Here is a 15,531-nt window from a genome sequence, read left to right as displayed (position 1 = left end):
TAGGCCAGGGCGTGCAGTCTACGTACCACACGTAGCTTTTATAACGATACCCGCACCCACCGTCTCGCCGTTCATACGGAAGAGCAAACGTGCCATATCCTTGTTCACACGGAACGTCTCGATGGGGTAGGCTTGCCCCAGCGCGATACGTACCGTGGCCGTTGCATGGTGCGGCAATACGCGCGGATGCTGCTTCGTGACATCGCCCGTCCCCTTGTCAAGGAGCGAGATCAGCTCGACCAGCTGGCCGGGGATGTCGGCGCTGTGGTGGTACACCTCGACGGCGGTGCCTTTGAGCAGCGGATAGGTCGGGGTGAATACGAGCATTTGGACCACCACTTCGTCCACCAACGAAACTGGCTCTTGGGGTGGGCATAGCACGCTGCCTACATGAATCTGGTTCTGTTCCACGTTGCTCAGGTAGAGCGTGACGTTGGAGCCTGCTGCAGCCCATGGCCGCACGTTGCCTTCACACTCAATCGCACGCACCGTGCCTGTCGCATCGCCCGGCAGCGGCGCGACAATTTCGCCGACTTGGACAATGCCCGAGGCGATACGACCTGCGACACCAATGCCCGAGCTGATGGCGTTCTGGCTGCGAAACACGTTGGTCACGGGAATTCGGAGCGGCGCATCGTACTGGCGCGCCGGCTCTTTCAAGCTGTCGAGGGCCTGCGCGAGCGTCGGGCCGTTGTACCATGCACGCAGTGCGCCGTGCTGCGGCGCCGACGACAAATTCTCGCCCTCGGAGCCAGCACAAGGAATGTATTGGATGCTGTACGCGTCAAAGCCAGACTGCGCGAGGAAGGGTTTGAGCGTGTGGAGAATGGTTTCGTAGCGCTGTGCATCGTACTCCACCGCATCGAGCTTGTTCACCACGACAATGAGCTGCTGGATGCCCAAGCTGCGCAGCAGCGTGGCATGCTCGCGCGTCTGTCCCAAAGCTCCAAAACCCGCCTCAAACGCGCCAAGAGACGCGTCGACTACCAGCAGCGCCGCGTCGGCCTGCGCCGCGCCGCTAATCATGTTTGGAACAAAGTCGCGATGTCCGGGCGCGTCAAGAAGGTGAAATACATGTTTCTCTGTACGGAACACGTCCTGTGCAACATCAATCGTAATCCCACGCTCGCGCTCCTCCTCGGACGAGTCCAGCGCCCATGCGTACGCAAAGCTGGACTTGCCGATCTTGGCGCTATTGCGCAAGTGCTGCTGATGGTCGCGCTCCGAGAGATCGCCAAACGCAAGCAGCATGCGCCCCATCAACGTCGACTTGCCAGCATCCACGTGGCCCACAACCACAAGCCCGAGCTCGCAGGGGCCTTTGTGGGCCGCGAGCGTCTCGAGGATCTGCTCGCGGGGAATCATGAGCTTGGGGACCGGTGAGTTGGCGCGTGTGCTTGTGCCACTGCCCGGTGAGGATGCGCGACTGCCGAGCTCCATTTTCTGGATCGAGCCGCGCAGCTGCTGGACAGGGCCAGCCGAGGGGCGCGCGCGCGCTTTTTCCAAGCGCTCTTTTTCTTTTTCTGTTGTTAGCCTGACTAGATGGGCACGGCATTATCCGTTCGAGCGCGCGAGTCGCGTGCCGTGGCGTGCTTGAAGAACAAGATCGTCGGGGCTTAGTTGGCTAAACACGCTGCGCAAGTGGCTCATTTCCTCGTCTGAGACGCGCGGCACCGCCGTGTTGAGCACCGCACGGTGCATGGGCGGTTTGAGGAAGCGCACAAAAGAGGAAGGGGGGTGCGAGCCGCTCAGCGGGGCGTCGAGCGGCGGGAACAAGGCGTCGAGCGGGGCGTTGGACGGTGCAATGGGTGCGTGTGTCTTTGGAGGCGGCTGCGGTGCTGGTGCTGGTGCTGGCACTGGCGCTGGTACAGTGTGGGCAAGGGTGGGTGTGCATCCCAATGCCTTCGCACGGCTCGCCTGCAGTTTCTGCTGCAGTTTCGACGGCTTCTTGCCCGTGGGCAGCGTGTCTATTGGCGCGTGTGTGGACTGTGGGTCGGTGGTAGATGCAGCTCCTGCCACGCCGCGATGCTCATGTGCGCAATGTTCATCTTCCAGGTCAGCATTTGTGCGCGTGTGCGACATGGATGCTGACCTGGAAAACGGCTCCGAAAGCGGCGTTCCATGCCGTGCCTCCAAATACGTACCTGCTTTTTTTCGCGCTTGCAGTGCAGACTTTTCCTTCTCGCGCAGCAGAATATCGATCGCCGCTTCCGCGTTAAAGTAGGTATCCCATAGCACCTGTTTTATACTGCGCTCCGAAAAGTCGGCGTCGCCAAGTGTGTCTAGGACTGTCGCCAGTGACTGCTCCATAGCGTCGTGATCCTCGGGCGAAAGGTCGTCTCGGGTTAGCAAAGCCGGCTGCGTACCCATAAAGTCGAAGTCGTCTTCAGCATACTCGTCCGCCAACTCGTCCTCCAAATTCAAGTTGCGCACCGCGCGGTGTCGCGACATGGCAAGAGGCAAGCGGCGCTGACTAAAGCGGCGCGCGCACCGACGCTGCATGGCGCCACGCGGGTTTCTGCCTTCCTACCATGCGTATCTCCACAATGGCACAGCAAGCGACACGCACGCTGCGGATCGGTATGGTGCCTGCTGACGGCATTGGCCGGGAGGTGCTTCCTGCAGCGCAGCGTGTCATGACTGCTGCGCCTGGTATTCCTCCTTTGGAATTTGTGCACCTGGACGCCGGCTTTGAGTACTTTCAGCAGCACGGCACGTCGCTTCCCCAAGCGACCATCGAAACGCTGAAGGGATCGTGCGATGGCGCGATGTTTGGCAGTGTATCGAGCCCTTCGCACAAGGTGGAAGGGTACACGAGCCCGATCGTGCGTCTGCGCAAAGAGCTCAACCTCTACGCCAACATTCGCCCCGTCACCGGCCCGGTCCTCCCTGGCTCGATATACACCAAGCCAGTGGACATGGTCACCATCCGTGAAAACACCGAGTGCTTGTACGTCAAGCAGGAATCGCTGGAAGACGGCCCGGATGGAAAGGTCGCTCGCGCCGTGCGTCTCATCACGGAGAAAGCATCCACGCGCATCGGCCGCAAAGCGCTCGAGATTGCGCGCGCGCGTGCGGCACTGCGCAACGAGACGGGAAGCACGACGCCTACAAAAGTCACGATTTGCCACAAATCCAACGTGCTCTCCGTCACCGACGGTCTTTTCCGCACGTCTGTGCGCAGCGTCTACGACGCAGACAAGCCAGAGAACGGTGGAGAGGGCCGCTACGCGCGCGTGGGCCTCGACGAGCAGCTTGTAGACAGCATGGTGTACCGCATGTTCCGTGAGCCGGAAGTATTTGACGTGATCGTCGCGCCGAATCTGTACGGCGACATTATCAGCGACGGCGCGGCGGCCTTGGCGGGCTCCTTGGGCCTCGTATCCAGTGTGAATGCCAGCGACGACTTTTTCATGGGCGAGCCCGTGCATGGGTCTGCGCCCGACATTGCAGGGCAGGACAAGGCGAACCCCATTGCCTCGATCCGCTCTGCGGCGCTCATGCTAGAGTACATGGGCTTCAGCGAGCCCGCATTGGCCATATACAAAGCCGTCGACGAGGTGCTAATGGACGGCAAGACGCTCACGCCCGACCTTCCGGGCGGTACTGCGACTACCTCGCAAGTAGTCGACGCTGTGCTCAACGCATTGTGATCTAGTAGTATACAATCACCAACTATCTATACACGCTCCTTGTCCAGTGCCGCTTGGATCCGTGCACGGACGTGGCGCAAAGCGAGCCGCTGGGTATCTGTCTTGAGCCACAGCCATTCTTGGCGGCCCACAGCACTGCGCTCGAGCCAGCCAGGCACAATGTCCATCAACATGCTCACCGCCGCGTCGCTCTCTGCACGACTCACTACGTTCTTGGCCGACTTCTCCAGCGCCGCAAGCACCTCTTGGAGGGGCAGCACGCGGGCTTGGAGCGATCCGCGCACCCGCACAGGCACATCAGAGGTCAGGTACAAAAAGTAAATCGCATCGGCCACCTCGCCGAGGCGCGAGAGCATCGAGCGCTTGTGCAGCGTTGCGGCGCCCGCGCCGGCAGGGCCTGTGTTGCGCGAGGATTTGTTGGCCTGCTCTTTCGCGCGGATGCGCTCGAGGAGCGACATGGAGGGCGCTGACGCAGCGTCTGGCACAGGCTGCGCCTCGTACCGAGAACGAATGGGAATGGGCGGCGCGACGTGCAGCGACGGGAGCCTTGCGAGCGGCACCTGCGCTGCTGTATCGAGAGGAAATGAGGGGTGCCATGCGTACAGTGTGCCTCGTAATCGGCGCAGTGTGCGGGGCGGGGTGTGTGGCATCGCAGCGTGGCCCGGGGCGGTGGGCGAGGTGGGCGATGGCGGAATATCGCGCATGGTGCGCTGCGTACGGTGCCCTGGGGATCGCGTCGCACTCGGCGTCATGATGCCTGTCTCAGGCGCAATTCGATAGCCTTGCGGCGGCGTGGTGGGCGTGGTGGGTATGTCGACAGACGCATGCTGCGCAGCGCTCCAGCTGCCTTTGCACGCTTGTACGGAGATTTCGTGGCGCGCGAGCCACGCAGCGTGCTCGACGCCGACCAGCGCACAAAGACGCCGCGCAAACTCGGCACGCCGCTCCCCAAGCCCATTGTTCCACACCGCAAGGCTGCTCATATCCTCACGGCGTGATGGTCCTTGTGGCGATCGAAGCACGCGGCGCGCCGACGGACTCGTATCGTTGCCGGGCGAGCCAAAGCACGTGTGCGCCGGCCCCGCTTCTACATGCACCATTTCAATGCCGACTGCATGGTCATACGTGCGCCGGTGTGTTTGCGGGTCGACGCTGCGGATGCGCGTAAGCACAAATCCCATCCCCCCCGCCGCTTCCTCCTCGCGGTGGGACGGCGAGGCGGGCGTGAGCATTTCGCGCGGCGCTCGCTTTGTGTGGGGCGCATTCGACCATACCCACACGAGCCGCTTGAAGTCGTCCGTGGTAAAGGAGCGGCGCGAAGTGCGCTCGACCATGGGCTTGAGCACGCTAAAGGCAATGATGCTCGGCATGCGCACCCGCCTTGCGAACGGCGTGCTCGCATCCCATTCGGCAGCAGGTGCTCCATGCGTGGCCATGTGCACCAGCAAACTCTGCTCTACGGCCATGTGCTGCTCGAGGAGCAGCTGCATGTGTGCTGGGAGTGCCACCGTAGACGCTAATTCGTACGGCAGCTTGTACTGCAGCTCCAAAGCAGCGTCGCGCCGCCGCGCAATCTCGTCTTCAGGAATCATGCTGACAATGCTCGGTTTCTGTGGGCTTGCACGCTGCGTAAGTCTTGCGGCGGTGCTGGGAAGCACGCATGGGTGGGTGTCGAACGCCTCGGCAAGCGTGCGATGGGGCCGCTTCGGGATAAAAAGCTCGTCATCACTACTACCCTCGCGTTTCCGCACCCGCAAGACTTCGTCCAGCGCCGGACTTGCGCGCGTGCCAGCATCGGGGCCGCGGCGCAGCTCCCACATCCGCAGCAAGCAGCAAGCAGCAAGGCACGAGCGCGGCCGCCTTCTGCTTCACGTGATTTGTGCACGTGGCATGCGTGGGCCGAGCGCCGACTGCCACCGCGCCGCTTCGGCGGCAGTCTGTGCGGCGAACAGGTAGGAATTCAGTGCGGTGTACAGTGCCAAGGTGTGCTATGGTCAGCAGAAAGCAGACGTACCTTGCGCTTTGGGATGTCTGCGTGGAATGCATGCACATCATGCAAGTACATTGTGCGCACAATATCGCTCTTCTTGGACGTGCGCAGCAGTAGAAACGGACTTGTGTCAGCAATGCATGTACGTACGGCCGTAGTTCGCACCAATAAGTATTCCAGGCATCTGCGATGGGATCTGTCTGCATAGCAAGCCATCCGTGCATCGCACACGCGGTGTCGAGCTCGACGCGGTCCGAAGTCGTGTGCACTTGCGCCGTTGCGGTGCTTTGGCGCGCGTTGTTCCAGTGCGCATGCACACACGCGATGGAGCCTGTTGCCGCGCTGTACCACAGCGCAAGTACAGCATGAATGTCGGGCGGTGTGCCGCGCCGCACGGTGCACGCTCCAAGCTGCATGCGTGTGCGGCACACCGCCGCCGTGTGTGCACAGAAATCAAGCGCGGCAACGTAGTGGGCAATGAGGGAGATGCCGCGGGGAAGCCAGGGGCCAAGCACAGCCTCACCAGGGACCTGGTGCATCCGTGTATCTACACGCCAAAGCTCGTGCGGACTACAAATCGCGCTGGGCAGCAGTGCAACGCGGAACAGGCCATGCAGCGCAGTGGCCGCGCCGCGCTGCGCCGAGCGCTGCACGCGAAAATAGAGCGGCATGGACAGTGTGCACTGCGCATTGCCCATCTCCGCGACAATCTCGAGTGTCGCGCGCAAATGCTGGCCGCGCACGGTCGGTACAAGGAAGCAGTCGTGCACGGCGTCCCAACATGCGTGTACACACAAGGCGTCGTCCTTGGTGCTGGTTTCGGACGTGCGCTGCAGCGACTGAAACGACGGGTCGTGTGCGCAGGTCGTGCCTGTGCTGTCCATGGTGCGCACATCGCCCAGCTGTATGCTCCGGATTGCGCCCCACGGCAGCGCAGTGCCCGAGTCGTGCTGGAGGACAAGGACAATGTGCTTGGTGGGTGCAGGAGTAAGTACCATGTGCGGCGGTCTTGTGGCGGGCACCGGTGCGGGCGCGTGCGGCGTCAAGACCCGTACGCTTACGTGCACGCCGTGCGCCGACGCCGTGCGCCGCTTGGTCTCGTTCACGCGCGTGTGCAGGTACGGTGCATCGAGGCGCAAAAAGTCTGCACCGAAGCGCGGCGGTGTGCCAAGCGCGCGGCGTTCCTGCTCAGCGTCTTGAGCGAGTATACGTGCAATGTGTGCGTGCGTCGGTTTGGCAAAGACGGTGACGATGGCCGTGCCGTGCGTAAGCCATGCATCGGTGTGTGCGCACCGCGGAATGCGCAAGGTGCGCTGCATACATAGCGCGTCGCTCGACTGGATGTTCCCATGGAGCAAAATAGGCCGCGTTGCGTACACCTCCGCATCCGCGCGCTGGCCGGAAAACGCGCTTAGGCGGATTTGCAAATGGGCCTGGTCAAACTCCGCTGCGCACAGACCGGCGACAGAGCGGATCGCCACGCAAAAGACCCAGTGTGTAGATGTTTTTTGCACAAAAGAAATTCTCGTGTGTGCACGGCCCAGCGTGCCGTGGAACGCAACGGCGCGGATTGCGAGTGTCCAGGATGCAGACGAGTGTGCGGCGACGGGAAATAAAGGTACATGGATGCGTCCGACAGGTGTGTACACGGGGCGCGTCTCCCCAAGCACCTCTTTGCGCACGTCCATGTGCTGCGCGGTGCGTGGACGTGCTTGGGCGGCGCGCATCGTGCGCAGGGATTGCATCTTGGCGAGGACTTGCGGCACGCTCCAGTACTGGACGAGCGCTTCTTTGCGGTCCACGGCGCGGATACACAGCGTGGGGATGCACTGCGCATGCACCACGTCCGTGTCGTCCACGCCGCCAATGCTATCGTGCACAGAGGCCTGCAGCGTAAAGGGAAACGGCGGCTGCACGGCGAATTGCGCCTCTACATGTGCGCCGAGCTCGTGGCATAAAATATTGATCTCGCGCAGCACGGAGGCGTGCGAGAGGAGCGATTCCGCAAGGGGCAGCACTGTGCGTGCGCTCCAGTGCGTCGCGGCACGGAGCGCGCGTTGCTCTGCCATGCAGCGTGGGGAAGGAGTAGAGGATCGGGCTACGGCGCTACAGATCGGGTGAGGCGCGGCGTGAATATCGACGCATGGGCCTTGTAGTGCGCCTCGTCCTGACGTGTCATTGCGCGCCAAAATTGCCGCTCTTTTTTTTTTCGTTGCCATTAGGTCGCATTGGGCGGCGGTGCTACTTTAACGAGCGCTTCGGGGCGTGTGGGCGCACCTTGTCCAAGATGCCTGCTTTTTTGCCGCGCAAATGTATCCAAAGCAGCTTGCACAGCAACCTCTTCGTCTCTAGCCTCTTTTCGCTCAGCTGCTTCCATCTGTGCTTCCACGTCGGCAAGCACGCCTTGCCTGTGTGCAGCTTCTACAGGGTTCTCCATCACGATCGTGCCGCACTTTTTCACGGTCAAGAGTGCCTCGAGCAGCTGTGCGGACGCGAGATCGGTCGGGGCGTGCTTATTGTATGGGTGCACATGCTTCCTAGACAGCTCAGCATCGGTGGCACCCACCGTGTGCTCTATATTTTCCATGTACAGCACGCCCATGCACCGCTCCCAAGAAAAGCGCTGGAGAAATAGCGAGGGGTTTTTTTTGCTTGTGAGGAACAAGACGTAGCCTATATAGGCCTCGAGCGTGATCAGCGTTTCGCTGCTCATGCATATCTCCAGTGCCCGGACCCGCGGCTGGAGCGGGGGATCTCGTGTGGCCTGGACGTCCTTGTGCACGTAAAAATGCCGCTCCACCGCGCAGCACAGGTCGAGCGACGATGAACATACACCCGCAAGGAACAGCCACGCGGATGTTTGCATCGCGACAAAGTCACTGCTCGTCTGCTTTGTGCATGCATTCAAGTCGCCGGTGGTGACATCGATGCATCTGTCTAGCAAACGCACAAGCATCTCTGCGATGCGCTCGACGGCCGGCAAGCGCGCTTTTCCTCTTGGCCACTGGGTCCCAATGAAAACAATCAAGCCCAGTGCGTGCTGCATGGTCATGGACAGCTCGCATTCCTCTTCCTTCAATGCAACAAGCACGTCATATAGCAGGGGGAGCATGGCCCGGTTATCTGGATGCTGCTCGTCCATCGAGTGCAGCACCAGCGCCATTGCAGTGGAGAAGGTATCTGACGGGATCCATGACCCCGGTGGTGTCTCGTCTGGCATCTTGAGCCGCTCTATAATAGCAAACGACGCAGTAACGAGGCGCTCGTGCACCTCCTTCTTGAGCGTGTGGAAATTTGTGCACTGTACGCCGATCAACATGATCCTTACAAGCACACGGAACTGAGCCTCAAGCGCTGAATCGACGCAAAGAGTCGCCACCACCGCCTCGTCTTCCAGCGCATCCAGCAGCGATGAACGGAACTGCGCAAACCATGCATCGCGAACGTCTGTACAGTAAAAGAGCGTATTGTGGATCGCGCGGAAGTAGGAATCGCGCGCCGCATTCTCGATACGCTGCTCAAATGCAAACGCACTCAGCGCCACAAACACATCCGATTGCGCCCATACCGCGCTCGTCGCCAACTCGCGGCTCATGAGTCGCAGTGCGTCGCCCAGCACACTTTCGTACGCAGAGCCGTGCAACGGCAGTGCTTTGCGCAAAACGCGCACCATTTTCTCGGCAAACGCAACCTGTTCCTGTATTTCTCCACCTGCGCCATCACTCTCGATATAGTCGCGCAGTGCGACAACGGTCGCGTCCTGCGCGGTGTCCTCGCAGCGCGCAAATGCACACCACCCCATCGCCGTGGCCGTGAAGCCGCGCGCGACGCTTGCTCGGCCGAAGTAGGTACCCCGCACGCGCGCTCTTGCGCCATGCATTGATGGGATCGCACGCAGGGAAGAGCGAGCTTGGGGGCGGCGAGATGCATGTACGCTGCGCGTTTGCAAGTGCGCACATTTCGTCGCGTGTGCGGCAGGTGGAATACTGCGTCCTGCGCCCTGCCGAAAAACCCGGCGGGCCAGATTTGCTCGCGGGCGCTGCGCGTGCTCTGCAAGCGGCCCAAATGCAGCTGCACGCTGGCCTGGAAGGAGAGAATGCGCCGTGCAACGCGCTGAAACTCTTGGAGCAGACGTGGCTGTACGCAATCGAAAGCACGCCGACGTTCCCTTCCGCGCCAGCGTCGCTGTGGGTGTTTGGCGCACACGATCCGCTGGACCATGCGGGCTTGCGCGAGACGGAGCGTGGCACATTGACGGCGCCGCAAGACGGCCTTGAGCACAGCACGGCGCAGCACGCTTACTTTCTCCGCGCGATCGAGAACGCCATCGCCGATATGCGCACTGCCGATCCACACGCTGAGCGCGGCGTGCGGTGCGGCGCAGGCGTGCTCCTCGTCGAATCGACGCCTCTGCGTCTACTCGAATTTCATGCACACACGACACTGGATACATTGGTTGTGCGCATGGATGCGCACAGCGTCCCATGGATGCCTCTTGCGATGCAGTACGACCCCGACAGGCCGTGTAGCGCACCGCCAGTGCGCCCCGGCGAGTCGCAGCTCGTGCTATTGCCTACGCTTGTGCACGCTACGTATCTGGACGTGTTTCCTGGTGCTATATCGCAGAACACGCGCCTTGCCGACGCGCTTGCGCCCGTGTTTGCACAGCGCGCCGCGCACGACACGATGCGCGTCATGGTCAGGATCCCTGTGCAGCATCCGCCGGCGATGCCGATGGATACGATGGATATGGGCCTCGATACAGCCACAGGCACGCTTGCCGTGACGCTGCTGTGGCCTGCAGCGCTGTGCCTGTGCCTGCCTGCGCCGCCTGCGCCCAAGGAACGCGAGCCGCTCGGCGCGCTGTGCACGCTGAGCGTCGCTGCGCTCCTGCGTGCCATGCACCGCGCGCCTTCAGCACCACTAGAGGCAGCAGAGAGCGTCGTACGGTCGCACTCGCCCCGCGATGAAGAGGAAGATGTGTTCCAAGGCATTGGGCAGCTGACGGAGGACGATTTTCGCTTCTTTGGCGAGCCGGTCGATGCGGCCGCCGCGCCGCCGCCAGTGCAGGCGCATGCTCCGGCCGCATCGCACGCGTCGCCGCTTGGCTCGCCACACGAAACGCCCATTTTCGCCGCACCGACGCCGCGCGCGTCCAAATACGACGTACACGGAAAGCTTTACACGCCGCTCTTAAGCAGGAAACGGCGCGCATCGGGCGAGTTAGCGTTAGAGCGCCGCGTAGTGCCCCGCATATCACCGTACATGCCAGCTGATACGCCGCAGGTGCCAGTGCACAGCCCCTTGCTCGACGCGAGCGAAAGCGGGAGCGGGAGCGAAAAGAGCGAAAAGAGCGACGCGCCCGCGCTGCCGTTTGTGTCCCGCGCCGTCGCGCTCGTGCGCCTGCAATGCAGTACATGGGTCGCGCACCAGGGTGCACTGCAAGCACGGCCATGCTCGGGCACACGGCTCGAATGGGCCGCACACGGCGCGCCGCGTCCGATCGAGCGCGATCAGTGCGCCCCGGCGGCGTGGGGGCCGTTGGAGAGTGTCTGTGTTGCCGTGGCGAATCCCGTGCCGCGCTTTTTGCTTGGATGCCAGCGCGCCGTGGTGCAAGTGTGCCCTACCGCGCTGGACGCATGGGCCACGCTTGGCCTCGAGCCGGTGGGTGGGCCGAAACGCATTTGCGTATGTGCCGTGCTTCTTGGGGACATGGATCCGCTCGCGGTGCGCCAGTGGCTCACTGGGCTAGAGCACGCTTATGTGCGTCTGCGCATGGGCACACTGTGCGCGAGCAGTGCCGTGCTTGCATGGCAAGACGGCCAGCTTGTAAATACCGCCAACGGCACGCCGACGGTGCTGGCCAATGCATGGGGCGCGAAGCATGCCGCGGATACACGCGCCATTTGCCTGCTCCACGCGCCGGATACGGCATCGCTGGACGCTGCCGAGCATCTGTACAAGCAGTACCGCGCCGCGCCGTCAGTGCACGCCGCGCATGCTGTGCTGGCACTCCCGCGCGACTTTGTCCAGCCCGCGTGGCGACAGGATTTCAGAGCGCAGGCGCGCATTGCGCGAGTCATCTACGATGCCGTGCCGCGTGCGGGCCGTGCCATTGCACATACACTCGCGCTTGCGCCGGGGTACTATGCGGCGTGCAAGTACCTGCGTGCCGAGTGTGCGATGCAACTTGCTTGGCCGCCGCCGCTGCAGAATGTGCTGCAGCATGGGGCTGTACTGCATGTCGCGTACGATGTGGTGCCACAAGATGCGTGCTCCATGGTGCGTGTTGTGGGAATCGACGACCGTGCGCAATGCACATTTGTGCAGACGTGGGCGTCGCAGGGGACGCGCGCCGATGTGCGGCGCATCTGGGAAATGGTCCGTGCGCAGATGCGCACCGCGCCGCAAGTCGCGTGGAATAGTGTCGTGTGTAGGTTTGGCGCGATGCCGATGGCCGAGTCGGAGGCGTGGGCCGTGCTGGGCACTGAGCGAAAGCGTGACGCGGCACTGCTCGATACGCTGATCGCCTGCGTGGAGCGCGGCGCCCCGCTGCACATGCCCGCACAAGAAAAGAACACGTTGGCGGCGCCTTTGCACGCCGTCTTTCCGACGGAGCGTATGGTGCTTGGCGCGAAAGGTGAGCAGCTGCTGGCGCTGCAAACGGCGTACGTCGCGCAGGAAAGTACAGGTGCATGGACCGTGCATCTCTTGCATGCCTTTTTCACCGCGCAGGAGCGCGCATTGGATGGGTACATGCACGATTTGGTGCTCCACCTCGGCGCACTGCAATATTTGGCCACGGCACGCTGGCCGCTTGAGGCGCCGCTGCTGCCGTGGCATGTTGCTGTGCTTGCCGCAGCGTAGGATGGCAAGAGGGCGTGTTTGATTGTAAATGGGCGCGTCTATGGATGGTGATGCACAAGCTCGATCTTTTGTAGGAAGGGAAATGTTGGAGGGCGTGTGTACAATAAAGGGAATACAGCGCAGCGCAGCCACATGACACCCGATGCAAGGAATAAATAATAATGGTTGTTTTGTTAAAAAGGCAGTATCTGTACAAACTCGAAAAAATGGAGGGAATATTGAATCTAGAAAATCAGTTGCCAAAGATGAGGCCCCAAAGACCGGCGCCCACGTCGGCGGAAGGCGCAGCGCTACTCGACTGCGCAGCAGCATGCAAGCGCGTGTGTGTGCCTTGAGGACGCGAGCGGGATGCGCTGCCGACACTAGAAGCGCCGCTGCCACCCACGTTCACGTCGGTCGACATACTGTGCGTACCGTCGAACCCAAACGCCTGCCTAATCTCCACGTCACCAGTGCTGGACTGGCCATTAAGGTGACCGTGCTTCAGGGAGTGGCTGTTGGTCGGCCGGGCAGAGTGCGACGCACTGCGAGAGCCCGACAAGGACGAAGGGCGGCGGCAGCGGCGCAACGACTCGGTGACAGCCGAAACATTCTCGCCGCCAACCGAACGCTTCTGCGGCGGGGGTGCACCAGAGTCGCTGGGAGGCGGGGGGTCCGCCGCAGCCGCAGGGTCTGCAGCCATGGGCGTCGCAGCCGCATCGTCCGGAGCATCCGGAGCATCCGGAGCATCCGAAGCGGCGTCGGTGGGCGTGGCATCCGGCGCGGCCGTAGACGTGTCGGTGGGCGTAGCACTTGCGTCAGTGCTGGAAGAAGAAGAGTCGGTAGCACTGGATGTGCTCGAGCTCGACTTGCTTTGCTTGCTCTTGTGGTGCTTGCTCTTGTGGTGCTTGCTCTTGCGGTGCTTGCTTGAGGAGCTCGATGCGCTGTGCTTGTGGTGCTTCTTGGAGCTCGACGTAGCACTGCTCTGGTGGCGGCTGCGCGCGGCGCCCGTCTCCACTGCCTGGCTGCCAGAACCCGTGAGGCGCTGCAAAACCTGGGACACGGTGGAAGCCTGTGCCGCGTTCAGGTTCAACGACCTCGTCTGCGCCTTGATTGCAGACGCATACTGCTGGTTGTTGTTTTGCCTGAGCTGCTCAGGCTGGGGAACCACACCCTGCAAATCCGCGTTGGGATACTGCATAGTGTTGTCCGTTCCTTGCGAGCTGAGCAAGGCATTGAGGCCGCCCATGTCCAGGTTGGCATTGTTGAGGCTGGTCTGTGACTGCTGGCGGTTGTCGACGCTGCCGTAGTGAATACGGCTGCCGGAAGCTCCGTTGCCGGAAGCTCCGTTGCTGGAAACTCCGTTGCTGGAAACTCCGTTCGTCTGGCCAGACAGGCTCGAGCCCTCGGTAGAGTGCCTGTGGTGGTGCGAGCCCGAGCTCGAAGTGACCGGCACATTCGAGCTCAAACCTCCCGCGACACTTTGGATAGGTGCGGCGTTGGCAGACATGGCAGCGAGTGCAACTGCACAAACAATGGCGGTAGAGAACTTCATTGCAAAGAGGGAGGGTGTAGAGGGAAAGTAACCAGTACTGTAAAGACGACGAGTGGAAGAGAAGGGATGCGAGCCAAACCAGTCGGCAAGCAGAAGAAGTGGGTGTGTGGTGAGGTGAGGCGCTCCAGACGCCCTTTTATGCGCTTTTGCACATTCTAATTTCAACTTTAGCCGTCGACCTAGATTCTCCACGAACCTGTCGGCAGCGCGCACGGCCCTTGGCACGTGATATTGGATCGACAGGCGTCGGGCTGGGCCGCGTGGCAGCGGTTGGGTATCTATGCACCTAGGAATACAAGCAGCGGATGAACCAAGAGGCGAGCAGACCAACAAAAAAGCGCTCAATGTTGTAGACTGGTATGTGAGCAAGGTGCATACGTACATAGGGAAAAACAGGGAAGGATGTCATCGATTAATTCGCGAAGACTCCACGTATCTTCGTGACGCACGATACGGCCAGCCTCGTTGAATTCTAGACGACTCTGGGGGTCAGTCGCGTCGTCAAACATACAAAAATACGCAGCTCAAAAGAAAAAAAGGAGCGAAGTGCTTGCAAAGGGTCCAGTTTGTGCAACAGCAGCGCCCAGATCGTGCGGCGGCCAAGCCCGTGCGACGCATAGTGGGGCAGGCCAGCACCGAGTGGTGCAAAGCGCCCGCTAAAGTCGCCGGCACTTGCGACAGGTGTGAGTTCGTAGCCCGAATCGGATCCTTGCCGCGGCGTAAAACTCTCCGGCACGACAGGCGTCCTGGTTCTTGAGCTCCATCCCCCCGCGCTGAACGAGTTTTTGCGTCCCCCGCTGAACGGCGTTGCGGAGCCGCTAGGCGAGCTGAGGAAGCTCCGGGAGCGGGAAAAGGTGCCTTCTGCCGTCGATGGTGTTGCGTAATTCGCAAATGGATGTGGAGTGACGCTGCCTGTCGCCATGTGTGGTCCGTGCCTATACCGCTTCTCCGCGTCGGTGCGGCGCCCGAAAAAGAATGGGAAAAGACTGACGGTGACGGTGTGGTCAATGATCCCTGCCCGTGTCCCATCGAATTCAAAGTCGCTGCAAATCACATCGCGGAGCTCTGAGCGCACGTCCAAGCCTGGAAATGCAAACGTTAAAATAAACTGGTCCAAAATCCTATTCCGCCCGTGCACAGAGACGAGCGGACTATCAAAGACAGCATCACCATCGTAGTACCGGCGCACCATTTCCCTGATTTCTTCTACACTGCGCTTGGCTCCATACAGAGATGCGTGCAGGTTCAAGATAATGTCGGTGAGCGTGCTAGGGCTCGGCAGCGCATCCGTGCCCAAGTCATCCAAATCGTCCACAGAGATAGGCTCAATGTCGCGCAAAGACAAGTGCATGGGCTGCGGTGCCGAATAACTGTCATCATTGGACAATGGCGCAGCACTGTTCCGCCGCTTGAGCGGCCCAACGTACGTGTCGGAGTGCATCGATGGGAAAAAGGAAGATGGGGCGCCGGGGCGCCAATGCTTATGT

General features: G+C 61.4%; 7 protein-coding genes across 7 annotated transcripts; 2 read left to right on the top strand and 5 right to left on the bottom strand.

Annotated features, from left to right (window-relative positions):
- Window positions 1-18: 18 nt before the first annotated feature.
- MVES1_002749 (uncharacterized protein) lies at window positions 19-2,451 on the bottom strand (the record flags this gene model as incomplete). The annotated part of the gene is made up of 3 exons (XM_056207571.1): window positions 19-1,523; window positions 1,584-2,339; window positions 2,367-2,451. The coding sequence occupies 3 exons, from the start codon at window positions 2,449-2,451 to the stop codon at window positions 19-21; spliced, it is 2,346 nt and encodes a 781-aa protein (XP_056063546.1).
- Window positions 2,452-2,546: 95 nt separating this feature from the next.
- On the top strand, window positions 2,547-3,653 carry LYS12 (homoisocitrate dehydrogenase; the record flags this gene model as incomplete). Its single annotated transcript, XM_056207570.1, has 1 exon — window positions 2,547-3,653. One exon carries the CDS (start codon window positions 2,547-2,549, stop codon window positions 3,651-3,653), a length of 1,107 nt encoding a protein of 368 aa, XP_056063545.1.
- Window positions 3,654-3,679: 26 nt separating this feature from the next.
- Window positions 3,680-7,712, bottom strand: MVES1_002747 (uncharacterized protein; the record flags this gene model as incomplete). Its single annotated transcript, XM_056207569.1, has 4 exons — window positions 3,680-5,516; window positions 5,565-5,641; window positions 5,668-5,767; window positions 5,794-7,712. 4 exons carry the CDS (start codon window positions 7,710-7,712, stop codon window positions 3,680-3,682), a joined length of 3,933 nt encoding a protein of 1,310 aa, XP_056063544.1.
- Window positions 7,713-7,861: 149 nt separating this feature from the next.
- Window positions 7,862-9,445, bottom strand: MVES1_002746 (uncharacterized protein; the record flags this gene model as incomplete). Its single annotated transcript, XM_056207568.1, has 1 exon — window positions 7,862-9,445. One exon carries the CDS (start codon window positions 9,443-9,445, stop codon window positions 7,862-7,864), a length of 1,584 nt encoding a protein of 527 aa, XP_056063543.1.
- An 80-nt stretch (window positions 9,446-9,525) lies between these two features.
- Window positions 9,526-12,510, top strand: MVES1_002745 (uncharacterized protein; the record flags this gene model as incomplete). Its single annotated transcript, XM_056207567.1, has 1 exon — window positions 9,526-12,510. One exon carries the CDS (start codon window positions 9,526-9,528, stop codon window positions 12,508-12,510), a length of 2,985 nt encoding a protein of 994 aa, XP_056063542.1.
- A 232-nt stretch (window positions 12,511-12,742) lies between these two features.
- On the bottom strand, window positions 12,743-13,999 carry MVES1_002744 (uncharacterized protein; the record flags this gene model as incomplete). Its single annotated transcript, XM_056207566.1, has 1 exon — window positions 12,743-13,999. The coding sequence occupies one exon, from the start codon at window positions 13,997-13,999 to the stop codon at window positions 12,743-12,745; it is 1,257 nt and encodes a 418-aa protein (XP_056063541.1).
- Window positions 14,000-14,330: 331 nt separating this feature from the next.
- Window positions 14,331-15,485, bottom strand: MVES1_002743 (uncharacterized protein; the record flags this gene model as incomplete). Its single annotated transcript, XM_056207565.1, has 3 exons — window positions 14,331-14,398; window positions 14,427-14,526; window positions 14,556-15,485. The coding sequence occupies 3 exons, from the start codon at window positions 15,483-15,485 to the stop codon at window positions 14,331-14,333; spliced, it is 1,098 nt and encodes a 365-aa protein (XP_056063540.1).
- Window positions 15,486-15,531: the final 46 nt, after the last annotated feature.

This window comes from Malassezia vespertilionis, chromosome 5, assembly GCF_029542925.1.
Source record: "Malassezia vespertilionis chromosome 5, complete sequence".
NCBI classification, from domain to species: Eukaryota; Fungi; Basidiomycota; class Malasseziomycetes; order Malasseziales; family Malasseziaceae; genus Malassezia; species Malassezia vespertilionis.
Note: the sequence above shows the minus strand (reverse complement) of the source record. Positions and strands in the feature narration are given on the sequence as shown.